This window comes from Hakea prostrata, chromosome 3 (assembly GCF_041222555.1).
Source record: "Hakea prostrata isolate BN-2017 chromosome 3, UWA_Hpros_2, whole genome shotgun sequence".
NCBI lineage: Eukaryota > Viridiplantae > Streptophyta > Magnoliopsida > Proteales > Proteaceae > Hakea > Hakea prostrata.
The window spans coordinates 1,765,623-1,783,785 of NC_142602.1; the positions used below are offsets into that span (position 1 = coordinate 1,765,623).

Genomic DNA, 18,163 nt, shown 5'->3' on the forward strand with positions numbered 1-18,163 from the left:
CAAGAGTTAGATCGTTTTATGATGATGTGGCACGATCACCCGTAGCTGCTGCAAATAAAAATCTCCGATAACTCCATAAGTTTGAAACTGGAAAATACCATAATAATATTACTTATCCTTGACCCATCTAGATTTCGATTCCGAAATTGGAACCAAGGTGATAGACTTTATGTAACAACTTTAGACAGAAGAAGCAAAAAAAAAAAACAAATGTTTGTGTGTGCCTATGCTTTCACCCGCTTAAACATTTTAAAAACAATAAACCAACTATGAAGACTAATGTTCCATTTGGTTGGTTAGAAAATTAACTCTTTCTATGAGTTCTATTATTTGGGTTTTCTGGATAAATGATTGGGACAGTTATGAATCAGTTTGGCTAATTCATAACTGAATTCTTATACCAACGTTAAAGATGCATCTAAGCACATAACTGTCACAAATAACAACTTAGCCACCAGCATTGGTATGTATGTCATAATGTCTCCATCAGTGTTGGTTGAAAGGATTCTAGCAGTTTTGGCTTTGGCACTGCATTTATAACCGCCTAGTTTGACATTACTGCATGATTTAAGCATTTGTTATTCACAACCAACACAGATCATTATTCAAGTATATATTCCTCTCTTACCTATATAATTCCATTAATACAGACTAATATAGCCTTAGCGGTTACAGGGGTTCAATCACCTAGGGTGAAAGGTTGGAAATGGGGTTTTATTCTGGTTCAGGATAAGAAACCTCTATGTAGGAATGTGGCTCCTACATTTTTTACTCAAATAATATAGCAATTATAGAAGGCATTGCCGCTGGAATTCACTATGCAAAGGATGATCAGCACCGTGCAATTCATCATTGGTGGATTAACTTGACATTATTGGCTCTTTTATCTCTTACATATGTTTGTTTAGTCTTACATATGTTTGTTTAGTTAAATATTAATATGGTCAATGTAGATATTTCCACTTTCCCAACAATATATATATGTATGTGTGTGTGTTTGTGGTTTCACTCTTGGGTTAACCCATATCATAATCCATTTGTAATATAACAATCAGATTATAGTAACGCTTTCAGTAATGAAACTTTAGCTTCATAAAAAAAATTGATTATTATGGTTGAATATGGGTATGTATTAATAAGATTCACACCTTCTGTAATTTCCTGTAATTTCCTCTTAGGATTGTGTCATTTGGCATTAGAAAATACGGTCACCAATTCAACCCAAATTTGATTTTATTTAAGCCTAGAAAAGATATTCCTCTCTCCTCTCTCTTCTCGAATTTCAGAGAAAACCCTGAATTTTCAGCGTTTTTTTTCTTTCTTCTTCCGTCTTTCACTCTTGACTCTCCCTTCTGTTCACGGCTTTCTCCTCACTCTTGAAGGAATTCTGCTCACGGCTCTCTCCTCTCTCTTCAAGAATTTCGGACAAAGCCTTGGATTAAACCTATATAGGCTCACAGATATCTCCTCTGCGATTTTTCTCCTAGAGGCTCGCGGCTTTCTCCTCTCTCTTCACAAAATTCAAAGAGAGGTCTGGAATTGCAGCGATTCATCTCACTCTTCTTCTGTGCTCACGGCGGGCGGTAGAAACTATTCCTGAAACCTCTAGGTTGGTGTCATCACAGCGGTAACCTCTATTTAATCTCTTCATGGAAAATAACTCTCAATTTATTTGCTCACTGTGGAATTCAAATTGGACTGAATCCAGTTGATGGGTTGAACCAAGACTGTTTCTCAAAGAACTAGATAATAAACTAACAACCAAAGTTGGAGAAACAAGACTACTCACTGTTCAGATTAAGTTGACAGCAGCTACTACTTTCACTTTCAAGATTTGAAGTTTAAACGGTTCTTACATGTTAGTGGATGGGCCATTGACCAGTTTCTATGAACAATAAGAAGTTCAGCTAAATGTAAGTGATCATGTTTCTCAAAATTAATATATATTTACTTTTTTATACAACTGGATCAGTTACTGGGTAATTCGATTGATCAGGTTTACCCTTAACTTTTTCAAATTTGATGCAATTTCATAGTTTTAATTGAATTATTTATGACCTAATATAATATTTGAAAACAGATAACTAAATCAACATCTTGAATCAAATGACAAAGACTGATGCAATTGATCATATTTCAGTTTTTTTTTTTTTTTTTTTTGTCATCAAATACGCTTTGATCTAAATTGTCAACTCTCAATCCTTTTTTCCTGGGCGAAGGATTAAATCTTTATCTTTGAAATTGCATTCTCAATTCACTGAAATTCTTCTGCTAACAGTTTGGTCTTTCAGTCCACTTCAATGTCTTCAGCTAATTTGACAAATGAATGAACTACAAAAGCTCTGAGCAGTGAGAGAGAGAGAGAGAGAGAGAGAGAGAGAGAGAGAGAGAGAGAGAGAGAGAGAGAGCACAAAGGAAGAAACATGCACAGTTTCTTGCACCCGTCAACGCACGCAAATCTATGAACTGGTTAGAGTTGAACCACAGCTAGATGGGTTAAATTCACACCATTTGAAGAAACAAAAAGGAAGCAGTACAGATGAAGAAAATGAATCATGATTCTCAATCGTCAAGCCTAGGATGACAAAACTATAAAGCTAAGGAATACTGACTGCAAGATATTTAAATTGAATAAAGCGAAGATTTTTTTTATGCAAGGAAAATATCTTATCTGACATGCCACTTTTGCTACATGATGAAGCAATGGGGCTAGTGTTAACAGTTGGAAAAAAAAATTCCCTTGATCAAACAATGGCATATAGAAGTACATTTACTTATAAGGAAAGGATTTCAGAATTCGTCGAATATTATTCTTGGTGGAGAAGACTTGAGGGCAACATATGTATAGCTAAGGCATTGACAATGACTAGATACTGATGCTTAGTTATTAGGACTTGGCATTGCAGTTCCAAAGAAGGAATAATATTAGATTACAATTAGTTGACTAGGATCATATTTGTGCACTTGCATCCATCTAAGTCAACCAATTTTGACGTCAAGTTCAACAAAAAGCAAGATAACCCCCTTAAAATCTTAAAAAAAAACAAGGGTATTTTTGTCACAAAAATTATTAAACTAATAATTTATGTTAAGCTTGTCCTTATTTAATAATTTCTTGAAACCATGGGAGAGTGCAAAAGAAAACTTAAAGTGGACTAAAAGTGACTTGGACCAAACCTCATGCAGATGAAAATTATCTATTTTGAAATTCATGAATTCAGATAACCAAACAGTTTTTCAAGGTGAATCTGTAGATTTCAAATCCATAGATTTAGGATAACCAAACAGTTTTTCAGGATGAATCCATAGATTTTATTTTACAGATTCAAGTAAACAAACAATTTTCAGGATGAATCCACAGATTTCATTTCACCAGATTCAAGTAACCAAACGGTTAATTTTTTCATTCATGAGTCCATAGATTTGAAATCTCATTTCATTTCAAATGGCTGGATTCACACAACCAAATAGACCCTTAGAAGTTCATAATCACTGGTCCTAGGCACAAAGTGCTGTGAGGTGTGCTGGTACTTCCTTTGTTTTGACCTTGGCAAATGGCTGTGACTCTACGAGTTTCTTTGTGTGAAATGTCACCAGGTGCACAGTTGCTTGCCTTCTGCTTTTTTTTTTTTTTTCTTTTTTTAAGACTAATAATATGTTTAGTCACGGTATATGTGATGAGTGAGATACTTCATTCTCTCAGGTCTCTTCTTCTAGTCCTTTCTTATTGCTGAACCGAGTTGAGCCCATTCTTTGTTTAGTCACAGTATATGTGATGAGTGAGATACTTCATTCTTTGAGGCTCTTCTTCTAGTCCTTTTTTATTGCTGAACCGAGTTGAGCCCATTCTGTCTATCTTACCTGACTTGCTTCTTCTTCCAGCCTTTTTTATTCTTCTAACCTTTCCAGTAAATCAGTATGAACACAGCCATAACAATTAGGGCTGCTTTGTTCGTCTGGGCAGCTGAAGCCCTGACATCTCACTTAGCTGTTGTCTTACTGCCAACAATAGACTTTGCTGACAGTCATGTTGTTATTATATGAATCATTAATCTGTAGGAAGGATTTTGAGTACTTGCTGATCTGATTGCCAATTGTCACATTACTGAACCATATCTGAAGGAAATAATATGCAAAGGCAAATTTCTCAGGATGGCTCACAAGCTTGCTCTTGTATAGTTGTACTTGTGTGACAATGATATATTGCTGGAGGGATTGGGGATTGTTGTTACTTAGTCTGGGGTACTACTATATATTCCAAAAGTGTTTACCTGTATGGGTGATAGGTAAATTAATCTCTTCGGAGGACTTCTGTATTCTTATCATGATTAATTGATCGAGAGAGAAGGGAATAGAAATGTTCTGATTCTGCTGGAGTGGCATGAAGCATTAAATAAGGCAAACATAATGCGTGTAGGAAGACAATGTTGTTTATTCTTTGACAAGATGTCAGCAGTTATATGGTTTGAGAAGGTGAGTGGTTATTGCTGTTTCTTAATTAGTCTAAATATGATGTTTTTGTTTTGCTGCTTTCAAAATTTAGTGTCAAGGGTTGTTTCTTTGTTCTTCGTGAAATTCCACTGGTGATATGCCTCCAACTTGATGTATTTGCTGACCCAAAAAAATGAAAAATCGATGTATTTGGAACCTTGAGAGTAGGAAATAGATTTGGAAAAAAAACAAATAGCATCTCATATGATGTTCATATCTTTCTAATCAAATATGTAATGCATTAAGATGCTCAGCCATATGACGTACGCAATGTAGTAGTACCTAATACATTTGGCATTGGATTTTTTTCATTAAATTTTGTTCTAAATACTTGGGAATCATTTTTGTTTGCTAGATAAAAAAGAAAGAAAAAAATAAACATGTTAACCTTCTCCACCTAGTGGGTTGAGAGAACAAAAAAAGAAAAGGATTTTGTGAGAGAAGTGAAATGTCATATCATCAGACAAGCTTCTTTAATTCGAAAAAACTTGTTTGTCCACTTTTCCACCTCATTGAATCAAACAAATTATGCTTTAGACTTTCGAAACAGAAGACAAGAGGATAATAAGGTTGATAATAACTACAATTTTATAGGAGAACAATTTCATTAAAAGATTTATTTTTTCTCACCCCATTTTATATTCAGCAAACAAAGGATAACTTGGGCTGTAAGCTCTCTCTCTATATTTTTTTATTGAACTTAAAACTGTATTTAAGATATTGTTCCCTTCCACATTCTGCTGTTTTTCTTCTACGAAAACTATGAGATTTGAAGGATGTAAGAGTACCAATTCTCATTCATTTGTTGTCGAGGCTAAGGTTTAAGAGCATTTATTTCCTTGTTGCTGAAAGCCAATCCAGTGGCTAATGTATTGGGAAAGCTCGCCAGCAATGATAATGGCCGATCGAGTTGGAGTTTGATGCGATAGGAAGACTCTGTTTTAGATTTTGATTTGATCCAAATGGTAGGGTGAGTCTAGTTTAGTATGTTGTATTCTGTACCTTTTTTATAAGTTGAATTCTATAATGTAAAGTATGGAGAGATGCAAGGAATATCGTCCAGCTATCAAAGAAAATCCTTATGGTCTATCTAGTTAGATTTGAAGAAAGATGAAGACTGACCTCAACTAGGATTTTTTTTTTATTATTTTTTATATTTTTTGATGATGAAAAGCCTATTTGTAAAATGTTGGTGAAGTAAAATAGTCGATCATTTTTGCTACTATGCAACTTTGGATCATTTTATGATTATTTTTGGGTTACGTATCTTTGTGATGTAAAAGTATTTTATTTTGGATGGAAATGACAGTGATAAAGTCATTTTTGTTACAAGTATCACTCGTTAAAATTGAAATTTCACAAAGAAAAGATTTTTTAGAACCTGAATGGTTCATTCAAATCAGCAGCTCAAAACATGTTCTTTGAAAACATTTTTCAAGCAAGAAAATATTAAAAAATTAAAGAACTAAGCTCTCAGTGTAGAAACATTATTTTTTTTTCGGTTGAGTATAGAAATGTTATCAAATACATACTAAATGTACATCTGAAATTTTGTTTTGCTGCCATATACGTATGGTTCATTCAGAACAGCCATACGATGGTCGTTGTTGTAGTTACTTTTTGTTGCTATAGAACCGATAGTGTGGGAAGTAGTAGTCTAACTGGCGGAAGAGAAGAAGAAAAATAGCTTGTTTGAAGCTCAACTCAGTATCCAATTTGTGCATCTGTTGTATTTAGATACATTACATCAACAAATACACAATTTAGTACTTGACAGTTGATCTTTAATTATATGAAGTTGGATCAAAGATAGTTAAGGGAGTAACCCGTCATGGAAAGGCTCGAAAAGCTTCGCAGCTATGTTGCCAAATATCGAAATTCTATTCCTGTGTCCACACGGCTTGGTGACGTTTTACCGGCACAGGAAGCCCATTATCGGCTATGGTGAGCCATTCCCTTATCAAGGACAAAACGAAATTACAGTTCCCCTGCAGTTTGCCCGGACATTTTGGTCTCTTTTTTAGGTTAAAATAAAAAATGATACCGTACATGTGGTCCACTCCAATTTATTTTTCAGTTTCTTTTGGCAAAATAATTTATTTTTGAGTGGCATTCCAGGAAACTAGAAGTCCAAAATCTGAAAATCACAGTCAGAGTCGTTCTTCTCGTTGCCCCGAGCACCATAGACACATCCAACAAAAATCGCGTCATGACCTCAATATTGCCCGGCCTTGTGTTTTTGTTTTCAACAAATCAATTTCAACTGAAGGAGTTCAAGACGTTAAATTATACATCACTTGTTTCACGTGACCACCAACGGGACCCCTTCCGAGCATCGCTCGTTTGGAGCTGATGACTACAATTTAGGTTTAAGCTTGGCGCTCAATACATAACAATTCTGCCACATGGCAGAAACTGAAATTTGACCATCCACAAACCAAGTCAAAAATTCGAAAGCAGAAAGTCAAGACTTCGCCAGATGCCGCTGCTCACAGCGCCCACAGTTTCCAGCAAAAATTATGTTTGGGTATTTTAGGAAAAGTCGAACCCGGCTTTTCAAATGGGTTTCCTTTCTCCTCTCCAGTCCAAATTTCGAGTTATTGGTCTCTTTCTATATTCAAACTTAAAACCATGTTAATTAAAGCTTTCCATATACTTCTGTAGTTCTGATGCTGATATGGCCGACATGGATTATAACAGGATTGTTAAAATACCCATAATGCTTTTAAGGGTTTTCTTCTTTATCGATGTCAGATCTCTGAGCAGACGATCGGGTTTATAAGACTTTTCAACTGACACCACCCCCACCCCCACCCCTTCCCCCAGTACATAATTTAGACCCATCACCTCCTTTTCACTTCCCCAGGCTCACCCGAGGGAGACTTGATTTTCAAAAGGTACATCCCATGCCATGTCCTCCAAGTCCCTTCCTCTTCATTGCATTGGATACAGGTCGACAGCATGGAGAAGCATAGGCAATTCTCTGCTGTTAGGGCACACAAAGAATCCATCTCAACCAAACTAAACCCCAACAGCGGCCAGGCCCAGAGGCCACTTCTTTGCAACCCAATTCAATTTTTCCCCGTTAAAATTTCATGTTTTAAACTTAATTAACCATGGAGGCAAGGGTTCCGGGTTTTGGGGGCGGCTGAGTGATGGTTTATAATTTAACGGCAAATTCATGCTCATTCACCCGACGGTATAGTAAAGCCGATGCCTCGACCCTGTCAAACAGGAACGTGTTAGTACTTTACGTATCTCATTATATCCCAACTCACTCAGAACTGGAAGAAAGGAAAAAAAAGACTCACCATCCAGGGTGGACAACAGCTCTTCCAGTGGACAAAGCCCAATTTACCTGTCAAAAATTGAAGCAAAAAGATTTAGAATAAATTAAAAAAGAGACCTGCATTTCAAGCTTCAGCAGGAACACCAATTCCAGGCCTATAAGCTGATTCATAAAGATGCTTTCCCAAGCATCACAGAAGCATATATATACTGTTGTAGACTCAGAAAACCACCAATAATCGCAATGATCTATAAACACAGTTGACTATTCAAGTGGTGACCAACCCCAAAGATTTTGTCTTAGAACATCCAAAGAGATCATCATAGAAGGTTTGTCCTAACATTATGTGTCCTAAAATTAGGTGTCCTATCTTCTTCTACATCTACCCTACACGTATAAAAAGATGTACCATGAGTACCAGGCTCCCACAACAAACCATCAGAAATATGGGAAGGATGGTTTTATTCAAATTCAAAGACAAGAAAGCAACTAAAATACCTTGTCTGTTCCAAGAGAATTGGCAACTACGTGGGTCACCTGTTCATCTATCTGATTGGTGCATACAGCTCCGAACTGTTCAGCTGTCTGCCACAGTGGATGTAGGTGGGGATTGGCTTCACCTACCGGAAAAACCCTACTGAATACTATACGGCAACCAGCTAAAATCTTCCTCTGCTCCTCTGCAAGAATATTTCTAACATCTGCCTCATTTAAACATGGGTGCAAGAAAAAGTTTTGGTGTATTCTTTCAATTACCTGGTTCAAGGAAAACAATATATAATCAGAAGAGTAATTGCAGACTCTGTAAACTACACTGCAACAAAACCAGGTGCAGGGCCTTACTGCCAAGGAAGATGCAAGGGTTCCAGCTTCAGGTCTCTCATCATGATCTATTTCAAGCAGTGATGGACCCAGAAGTCCAAATTGGCGTCTGCTACAAGGGAAGTAAGTGTATCTGCATCACATTTATGAAGACGACTTATTACAATGGGAAAACCTGGGAAGAACAACAACCTCCCACTCCAACCACATAAGATAATGGAGGTAAACATTAGAAGATTTTTTTCCCCATTGGATAACAAGGTGAGATGGATATATCAATTTTGACTTGCCTCTCGACAACTATCAAGTTCATCTTGTTATGTGGCCAGACCCTTACAGAATCATCAACAATCACAACACCCGACTCCAAACCCAAGACACCATCTAAGTCCTTAGTCTTTGGCTGCCTCTCATCACCATCAAAAAGATCTCCATCATCTCCTTTTGAAATAACTCGCCCAGCAAACAAAGTCCCTGTTGGATCAAGAACTTTTGCCATCTCCGTGGCATAGAGCTTGTTGCCCATAGTGTAAAGATGCAACTCATACAGCTTACTAGCCTAAAAGACACCAAGTACTTCAGAGTTAAGCAGAAACACTACTTTGGTACTTCTAAAAACTACAAAATCAAAAGAATATACCACCTTCTCAAGAAAGTTCCAAATTCCAGGCCTTAACTTTGTCCACATTCCCATATGCGTAAAGCGGAAGAGATGTCTCTGTGGGTTTTGCAGATCCTGTTCTTCCTTCTTTCTTAGGATCTCTTCATGCACAGGATCAACTTCAACAAACTGAAAAGGCATGGAGGAAAAGGAGAAAGTCGTAATGAATAAATTCTGAACACAAATAACAGGGCATTTCTTGCTGCATTGGCAGCAACAACTGACTCTACAGTAACTTACGTACCTTGGCTGAATTAAGAAGTGTGTGATCTAAATCCAAGACAAGGCACAGCTTCCTAGCTGCAAACATTTTTTGTTGTTCTTCTATCCTCCTTGCCCTTTCTTTCTGGATAGCTGCCTTCTGCTGGTCATCGTAACCCTCAAGTAAGTGCTCAACATCCCCCCATGTATTCTGTGGAGGCCCCACTGCACCTTTTTCAGGCTTCAACCCATCCTCACTTTTAGGGTCACTAGCCTCAGTTACTACATCTTTTGCATCTACTTTATCCGACTTTACAGTCGGCGGTTCAGAGAAGGCAGTCTGGGAAACAACCGGAAGAGTACTTGTAGGTTGGGATGAAGTCAAGATATCAGCAAGATTTTTCAGCCCCTTTGTGAACTGTGGAGCAATATCTGGAAGGGAATTGGACAGGGAAGACAGGGAATTTGCCTCCGCCTGATCCCCATGCTGACGGACAATTACATTGTCCTTTGTAACCTGAGGGCCTTGAGTTGTTTTTAATTGTTCAGCTCCTGAACCCTCACTCTTCTGAAAAGTATTGCTGTGGAGTACACGACGAGGGTCACGAGGTTTCATGCGGATTTTCCCCAATTCTCCCTGTGGAATCTGCCAACAGTATAACATGCTCATTTGTGATGCTTATAAGGATACAAGTGAATGTCACAAAAAAAAAATTGCTTGCAAAAGTCGCCAAGATTGAATAATCATCAATATAAATTTGAATCTATTCAGAGATCTGAAGAGGCAAGCATGAACATCTCAGTTTGAAGTAACTTCAACAAATGGAGCAGGAAACATATGAGTGAAATTCACAGGGAATAAAAAACAAGTGTAAAATATGCAAGGACCAAAACATCCGCCAATAAAACTCTTAAGTCTTAACCCTCCAAGAATCCATCTAGACTTTAAGAGGTTAGGGTCAAATGCAGGCTCAATTTTGAACTAAATCAGTTCAGTTTTGGTAGGACAGCTCAAATTTGGTTGGACATCTGTTAAATGCCCAAACCAGGCCTACAGAGGTTGCACCCCTAGTAGTTTCCAATGGCATGACTAGCCAACAAGATAGGTCCCAAAGTAAGGTGATAAGCCACCGAAGTCACATAAGATATTGACTGACTGGTGCTTAGGTTTAAAACACTGGCTACACAAGTAGATCACCCGTGTAAGCAAGGAGTTTTGAAAGGTGATCACCTAAGTAGATTATTAATTTATAAATTAAAAAAAGTTCCGATAATTAGTCACATAAGCTAGAATGGACCACAGTACATCCAATCGACTTGATAAACATAGTACTACATATAATGAACACATCGAAATTAGGAATTTTAACTACATTGTTTCCAAAATCCAGATCCTTCCCCTTCAAACCAAAATCTCATTTCCCCCATCAGAAACAAGAACTCAGAATTTTCCAACTAAATGAGCCAGCTTGATAGATCCATGCCCTCAATAATTGTATTCAAAGGCATAACCGATACAAGAGCTATGGTTGTTTTAGACCTTCACAACGGCTCCTCTTTTAGATCCTTCAAATCTGAATTCTAAATCAAATCACTCCTTTGTATTGATGCATCCCAATGCATAAATCCCATTTAGTCATCAACAAATTATGAAATTTAATAATTGAAAACATTAATGTATTTTTATGACTTGCATACTAGTTCTACCTCTAAAGAGATGAATCTTTCCCTGCATACCTACTATAAAGATCAGATTGCCATGTTTCAGACTGGGGCTATTAAAGCCCTAGTTTTAGATGGGCTATTAGGAAGATTTTTCCATTCTCACCGGGCTATTTAGGGGCCTGCAGTTACTAAGGAGGTCCAAAGGTGAATATTCTCACGGTTACATGTTAAGAGAATTCAACAGAGCTTTTCAGGCTTATCAGCCTTCCTTGAATCATTTAGAAGATAACTCTTAAATATTTGGTCAATAGTCTGAAATCATTACCATACGGTAATATAAAAAAATCAGCACAAAACAAAGTGCTTTTAAGGCCGAATGGAGATATTTTGTACAATAAATTTGTGTCCATGAAATATTGTATCACAAATGTCAGAAGATTTAAGTCTGAGTTGTGACTCCTAGGCTAAATTTAAGTAAAGCTCATGGCAAAGTGGAATAACCATTTTTTTGGAAAACTTGCATTATAGAATAGGGTTTCCCAAGGCTTGAGATAATTGGGTAATGCAATGTGTCATCAATGTAGAGCTTCTAGTTAAATTTAATTAGCAGCAGTGGGGAGAGTCAATCCCTACAGCAGGCTTAAACAAGCCTGTCCCTTACCTCATGCTTCTTTTCATGTTATGTCAGGTAGCATATTCTAGTCATTTACAACTTGCACAGGAATGAACTTTGATTTTCAAAATACAGTAGAAGTGGTCACCAGATTTCCATTCATTCTTTGTAGACAACTGTCAATTCTTCTCTAAAAGGAAAAATTGGAGAGTTTCAAATTGATTGTGTTCTACAAAGACATCTATGGTTCTGGTCAGATTATCAATTTTAATAAATCTAGCATTTATTTTAGCCCTCTAACTGCAACTGGTTGGAGATCTGTTACTGATACCTTGAATTTGGACAAAGTTAATCAACAAGATAAATATTTAGTTTTCACCTTGAATTTGGTATAAAGAAAAGGATTTGCTTTATCATTACTGGACTCACAGTAAGCCAGCAAGATGGAAATGGAGCCTTCTTTCTCAGAGAGGGAAGAAGGTATCAATTGGGCTGAGGCAATTACCTTCTTCTGCCATGTTGGTTTTAGCAGCCTATATCTATTTGTCAATCATTAAAGTCAGCCCCCAAAAAATTCCAATGGAAGAGCAGAGATGATAGAGTATGCTGGTCCAAATGGTTTCATCTTTTTATATGGAATAGTTTTTGATCCTTCACCCATGTGCTGCTGGCCATGCAATCCCAAGGCACCTTTGTAAGAGTTGTCAAAGGAAAGTATTTTCTCATTCTGATTTTATAAATGCCCCTGAGGCATAGTCTACTGAAAGGAAGAGAGCTACTAGCTATGGGGTAATGTAAAAGGCGAGTAGAGAATAGCTCTTCCTTGATGTCTTCCAATGATGCTAGCTTCCTAGTATTTCTAGTAGACATATCATTAACACATAAACGTTTGAAATGTTGTAGATCATATTAGAAAGCAAAAAACTGTTGCCTTGGGCAGGAAAGGTTCCTTCCCATTCTTCCATTAATAAATTTGTCATGATTGCCAAAACATTCAAGGTGTCATCATCCCATACTGAGTATAGGCAACTTGGCGATTCATATTTATAAGATGAAGGAACAGCAAATTTGTCCATGTGAAAGTCTGTAATAAGTCAACCCATTAACCCGCTCAAAGAGCAACCAATCATCCAGCTACTAAGTTTGAGGACTCTTATGTCCCAAATGAGCTGGCAAAAGTTGTAACCCTCAAGCTCACATGAAATGGCAAAAACAGTAAATAATTAATATAAGCAAAAAATCTAACCAATGAGTTCTTACCAATGGGATTTTTTGGGCAGCAGTATGAGGATTTCCTATGACCTTCTGCTCAGTTTCCAATGGCTTCCAAGCAGCATTTTCCGTAGGAACTGTTCCCTGTAATATATTTGCGCTCGAAGTATTCATCAAATTTTGGGCAGATTCACTAGGATTTTGTTGAGCTTCTGCGGACAATCTTTGTTGCTCCATCTGAAGTAGATGCATCAGCATGCTGGGATTCACAACAATATCCTTCAACAAAGAAGGCAAGGAAACTGTAGTATTGCCATCAGAAGCTGGTGCCTGCTGTTTCCCACCAGTTGAAGCACTAAAGTGTCCAGAGCTGGCATCCTGCCCTCTGTTGCATCCAACTTCTCCATTTTGCAGATTTGTAGAGTTGACTCCCACGTTCTCGATCGGATGGTTTTTATCGGCAGCAAGTTGAGGCATAGAACTACTCTTGTCCTCAAACCGACTACCAATTCCAGATGTCATTTCCACGTCTCTGGAAACTGCAGAACTCGTCACCAAATTTCTATGCCTTTTCAAAGGTTGGCCATCCAAATGGTTGTCCTCAATCTTTTGTTTCCTTGAACTCATCATTCCTCCAAGAGGCTCAGTTTTTGGCGCGCTAGACTCTGCAGACAGAGGCCGTTGATTGAGATCTAATCCACCCACTTCAGAGCTCGTATACCGTAGCCTAGGATCTCTACTCTTTGCTGAGTTTCTTACAATGGAACTTGACAATGCACCTAAATGCCCAACAGTTTTTCCAGGTGGCATTGCTTGTCCGTTTAAGCTACCCACTGAAGAAGCAGCAGCAGGGCCAATGGACTGCTGTTGGACAAATGGAAGTGCAGATCTCACACTAACTGAAGAACTACATACCTCGTCATTAGTATTAGCATCACCATCCCCATCATTGCCCTCCTCTGAAGGAGTTGGACTTGGAAGACGGTTACTTAGAAGGAATGAGGACCGACCAAATTTTAGTTGATATGTAGAGACAGCTTTCAGGGCATCAGTTTCATATGGATGCAATGGAGCATCTTCTGTTTTAACTTCCACTTTGGTTACGGCCAGATCCGATCTAACTTTACCATCCATATTAGCCTGTGATTTTAGCATTGGTAAAGGTAGTGGGGTTTCACGAGTGGGAGAAGGAAGGCTATCTGCATCATGGTCCCGATGAAGATCAAGCAGGGGGCCAAAACCCAGTCTACTCTTGGACCCAGCTGATATTCCCAGTCTCAAAGCTTCAGATGCTATGTTTACATCACTTTGATTACCAGGTTTAACAGATATGGAGCCCATAAGGAGTTCTTTTGACAAATTCATGTCACTACTGGGGGCATTAGTTATATTAGCAGTATTCTGATCGAATAAATCAATTGTTTGTGGTTTTTTCTTGTAGTCCATGGCCTTAACACTCGATGACATGATCTCTACCTGAAACAAGAGAAACCAAGTTGATTTTCTGATCCACAAAACATTCTTCTCAAATAAAAGACCGATAATGGAGAAGCAAGACCTCGTTCAGTTGATCCAGTGAGAAAAGAGCCTGATCTTGGCTGTTTATACTTTCAAGCAACCTGATACATGATATAATAGAAACAGGTATAACAAACAGTACTCAGTACATAGAAATTCGTCGAAGGAATGGATGGGGAAATGATGTAGAAACCTCAACATGGTGTCTTTATTCTGTTCTTGCTGCTTCAGGTTCATGGAACAAAAAACCTGCCACAAAACGCAAGTAAGCTTCAAATAGGAGACCAAATCATAGCGGCAAAAAATGGAGCATATGTGGGAAAACATCTACGTAATCATATAAAATAAGACGAATTGGTAATTGAAGGAATCTATAGCCCTGCTTACAGAATTAATGGCTTGAAGCACGGAAAAGCATTGTCCAACAATAGCATCCATGGCCGAAACACGATTCTCTAAAATCATTAACCTCAAAGTTTCCAAAGCAGTCAGAAGTTGGGAACAAACTCTAGGAAAAGACCTACACCAACAAATCAATCAACAACATCGATTCAGTATCGATTCATAGGAATTTACTTTCTGAATCAAAACGAAGAACTCAAATCAAAAGCCTTCTCAACATCCACTCAATCCAACACCCTAGGAAAATCCAATATCCAAATCCGAAATTAGATGAGTCTGATGTTCAAGCACTTACTTCTTTGCTTCTTCCACTGTTAAAGACTCTACAGTTTTTCGTATTGAATAAAGCCTACTGTCGAAATCCTTCCGTTTCGAATCCCTCTCGGTTTCACTCTGATCACTCGAAATTTCTTCATATGACCGTTTGTACGAAAAATTGTCGACAGTCTCCGAATCCAATTCTATCTCCCCTTCTTCCAGCTCTCCCTCTTCCTTCTCATCGCCTCCAACGGTTTCATTGTCAATCTCATCACTACTGTCATCAATTATTACTTTATCAACTTCCTTGGAAGAATTTAAAGTTCTATTATTACTTTCTCGGCCGTTTACTGAAACATTAAGTGTCGACGATAAAGCCGATATCGTCGACTTATCATTGGATCCAAACTCTCTTCCCAATATTTCATTGAGTGGTTTGTTTTGCGCAGCTTGTGCCCACGCAAGATTATACAAACCAGGAGAATAACCAGGAGTTGAAACAGGATATTTCAAGAGATCGTTCATCCAAACCCTAGAATCATCCTTGGTTTTCGATGAAACCTTTAACTCCTGTTTGAAATCTTCTTCACTGATTTCTTCAATGGATGCAGAATCAGATATCTCACCTTCTTCCATATCTTCAGCGGCACACCCATCCTTAGCCATTCTAGCAAGAATTTCTTCCTCCTTAGGATTCAACAGGCAGCGATTAGATCCAGTTAGGCGCATAAGTTATACGAAGCTTGATATTAAATACCAAGAAAATAAATCGGGTAAAAAATCTGTATAAATCTTATGTCAGATCTCAAGCATATCAAAGAAAAACAGCTTAATTAGGGTTACTTCCCCGGATCTGAAAAACCAAAATCACGGGGAGAAATCAAGTCCTTAAACCCCAATACAAAAAAGTAATATCGGTGTTTTTTTTTCCGAATGAACTCTTCAGCGGAGATCGATCAAACACAGTGAACAAAGCTCTTTGTCGGCGAGAACAACAGCGTCGCAGATCAAGCCCTATAACGAGAGGAAGACGAATACAACCAGCAAGACGAAAAACAGATCAAGGAGAAGGAAGGCGCTTTTATACAAAGAAATACTATACAAATAGTTTAAAAGTGACAAAGACATCGCAGCCGTACACGTCATCGATCCTTGAGGTAAGCGGAAATCCTCGTTCAGGAAGGGTACGGATTACTGTACTCACCCTTTTTTTTTTTTTTTTTTTTTGTAACGTACTATACGGCTATACCCACCTAGAATTGCAAAGTTTTTTTCTTTTCCGGGTTAAATTAAATTGATGAGCGCCTATTTTGCAACGACCTCCGGTTCCCAGGTCGGCCACCGTTAGATGCAATTCGTTACGAACCAATCAAGATGGAGTATGTGTATGACGCGATGATATTCATTAATTGGGCTCTCTTTCTGAAATCTATGGGCAATCATACGAGTAGCGTGTGTAGGAGACTAATGATGCACTGATGTCAGATTGGGATCTCACTGTCAGTGGATCTTTGTCTGTAAGATCCACCCTCCGTTCGGCATCTTTACCATCGCTTTACATCAATGGTACAAGGTTATTTTGGGTGAATATCAGCAATGGTGATAGATCTGAACCCCACGCAAGCTTTGGGATCCATCCGCTGTACAGGGTGCATTTTCTTTTTCCTTTTTTTCTTTTCTGTCAAGGGAGCTTGTATTAATTAATAAAAAATGGTACGAAAATCTAAATTAAGTTACATCATCTCTTAGAAGGCAGAGACAGCCTCAGGAAGAGCATTACAATCTTATTAACATCATTCCTCAGGAAGAGCATTTCAATAGATAGCAGGTTGCGTTTAATCTATCTTAGCTTTCCATGATTTGACGTCAAAATTTTTTTTTTTAAAACTAAAACTATGTATGGTGGAGAATTTTTTCTCCCACACATATATGTCTGGCACAGGCTCTCTATTTCCAATTTACTGAATACATGAATCCGTAAGCACTAGGGAGGAGGAAGATGTGGAAAACCGAGTGCTCAAATTCTTTGGTCTTACTCTCTATATATGAGGCTGCCATCACTATAGTAGTACATTAATGAACATTTCCAACTAGCACTTTAATGTCTCTAATAACTAGATACAAGTCAAAGTATGCATTGTGATACACATGCTGGATGGCCAAGATGGCTTTTTTTGAACTCTATTATTCTCCACTTTAAACTTATTGACTACCATTAGACATGCACACACTGCGAGTAAAGTTAGAGTAAAGTTTTCTTGGTTATTAGTGACTCTGTGTGTATATTTTGTCTTCTATTTTGTGGTAACCATGTATTCTACTTAATTTGTAATATAATTTACAATTGTCTTTTTTCAAAACCTGCGATTTTGTATATATTAGGATGTGATTATTATACCTAGCATCAAGAAGAGTTAGAGCCATGACTTTTTGACTCATTGTTGATTGCCAACTCAGCCATCACTTTAATGGTTACAAATTATCTTTGTTGGTTAATGGTGTTGTTAAGGCCTATTTAACCAACCAGCCCCATCAATGGAATTGGCAGTGGATCAAAGAGACGTTACTTTAACCACCAACGAGAATCAAGCGTTGTTTGTTTCCTTCAGGTTCAGTTCAACGAATCTTATGGTAGATATTTAAAACCTTTCAGTTAACATATTTACACGTACGTTTAGCTACAATCTAGTTTTATTTATATTATTGTATTACCAAAAAGCTTTATTTATATTATTGCTATTTACGTGGGCTTAATGGATTTAAAACTTATTTTGTTGTAATTTATTTTTGTTGGGCTTGGGCCTTTTCAACGTCCAACATCTTAAATTGATTATAAACAAAATTATCATTTATTTTTGCATTTGAGGTTCATCTACCCTAGCTTGTGCGTACCTTGATTACATCATCAGAGGGAGCTTTGTCGTTTGCAAGGGTCGAACTCATGACCTCTCCATTGATAAGTATGGACATTAGATAAATGAATATTATAACTCATCACCAACTCTCGTTCTCTGTTTTGCCTATTTAAGAT

General features: G+C 37.7%; 1 protein-coding gene across 1 annotated transcript; it reads right to left on the bottom strand.

The window, feature by feature from the left end:
* Positions 1-6,065: 6,065 nt before the first annotated feature.
* CPL3 (C-terminal domain phosphatase-like 3) lies at positions 6,066-16,180 on the bottom strand. Its single transcript, XM_089147892.1, has 12 exons — positions 15,170-16,180; positions 14,860-14,992; positions 14,666-14,721; positions 14,513-14,573; positions 13,003-14,430; positions 9,508-10,110; positions 9,246-9,392; positions 8,893-9,161; positions 8,624-8,735; positions 8,279-8,536; positions 7,803-7,849; positions 6,066-7,715 (listed from the first exon to the last, which is right to left on the bottom strand). Exons 1-12 carry the CDS (start codon positions 15,859-15,861, stop codon positions 7,652-7,654), a joined length of 3,870 nt encoding a protein of 1,289 aa, XP_089004018.1. The 5' UTR covers positions 15,862-16,180; the 3' UTR covers positions 6,066-7,651.
* Positions 16,181-18,163: the final 1,983 nt, after the last annotated feature.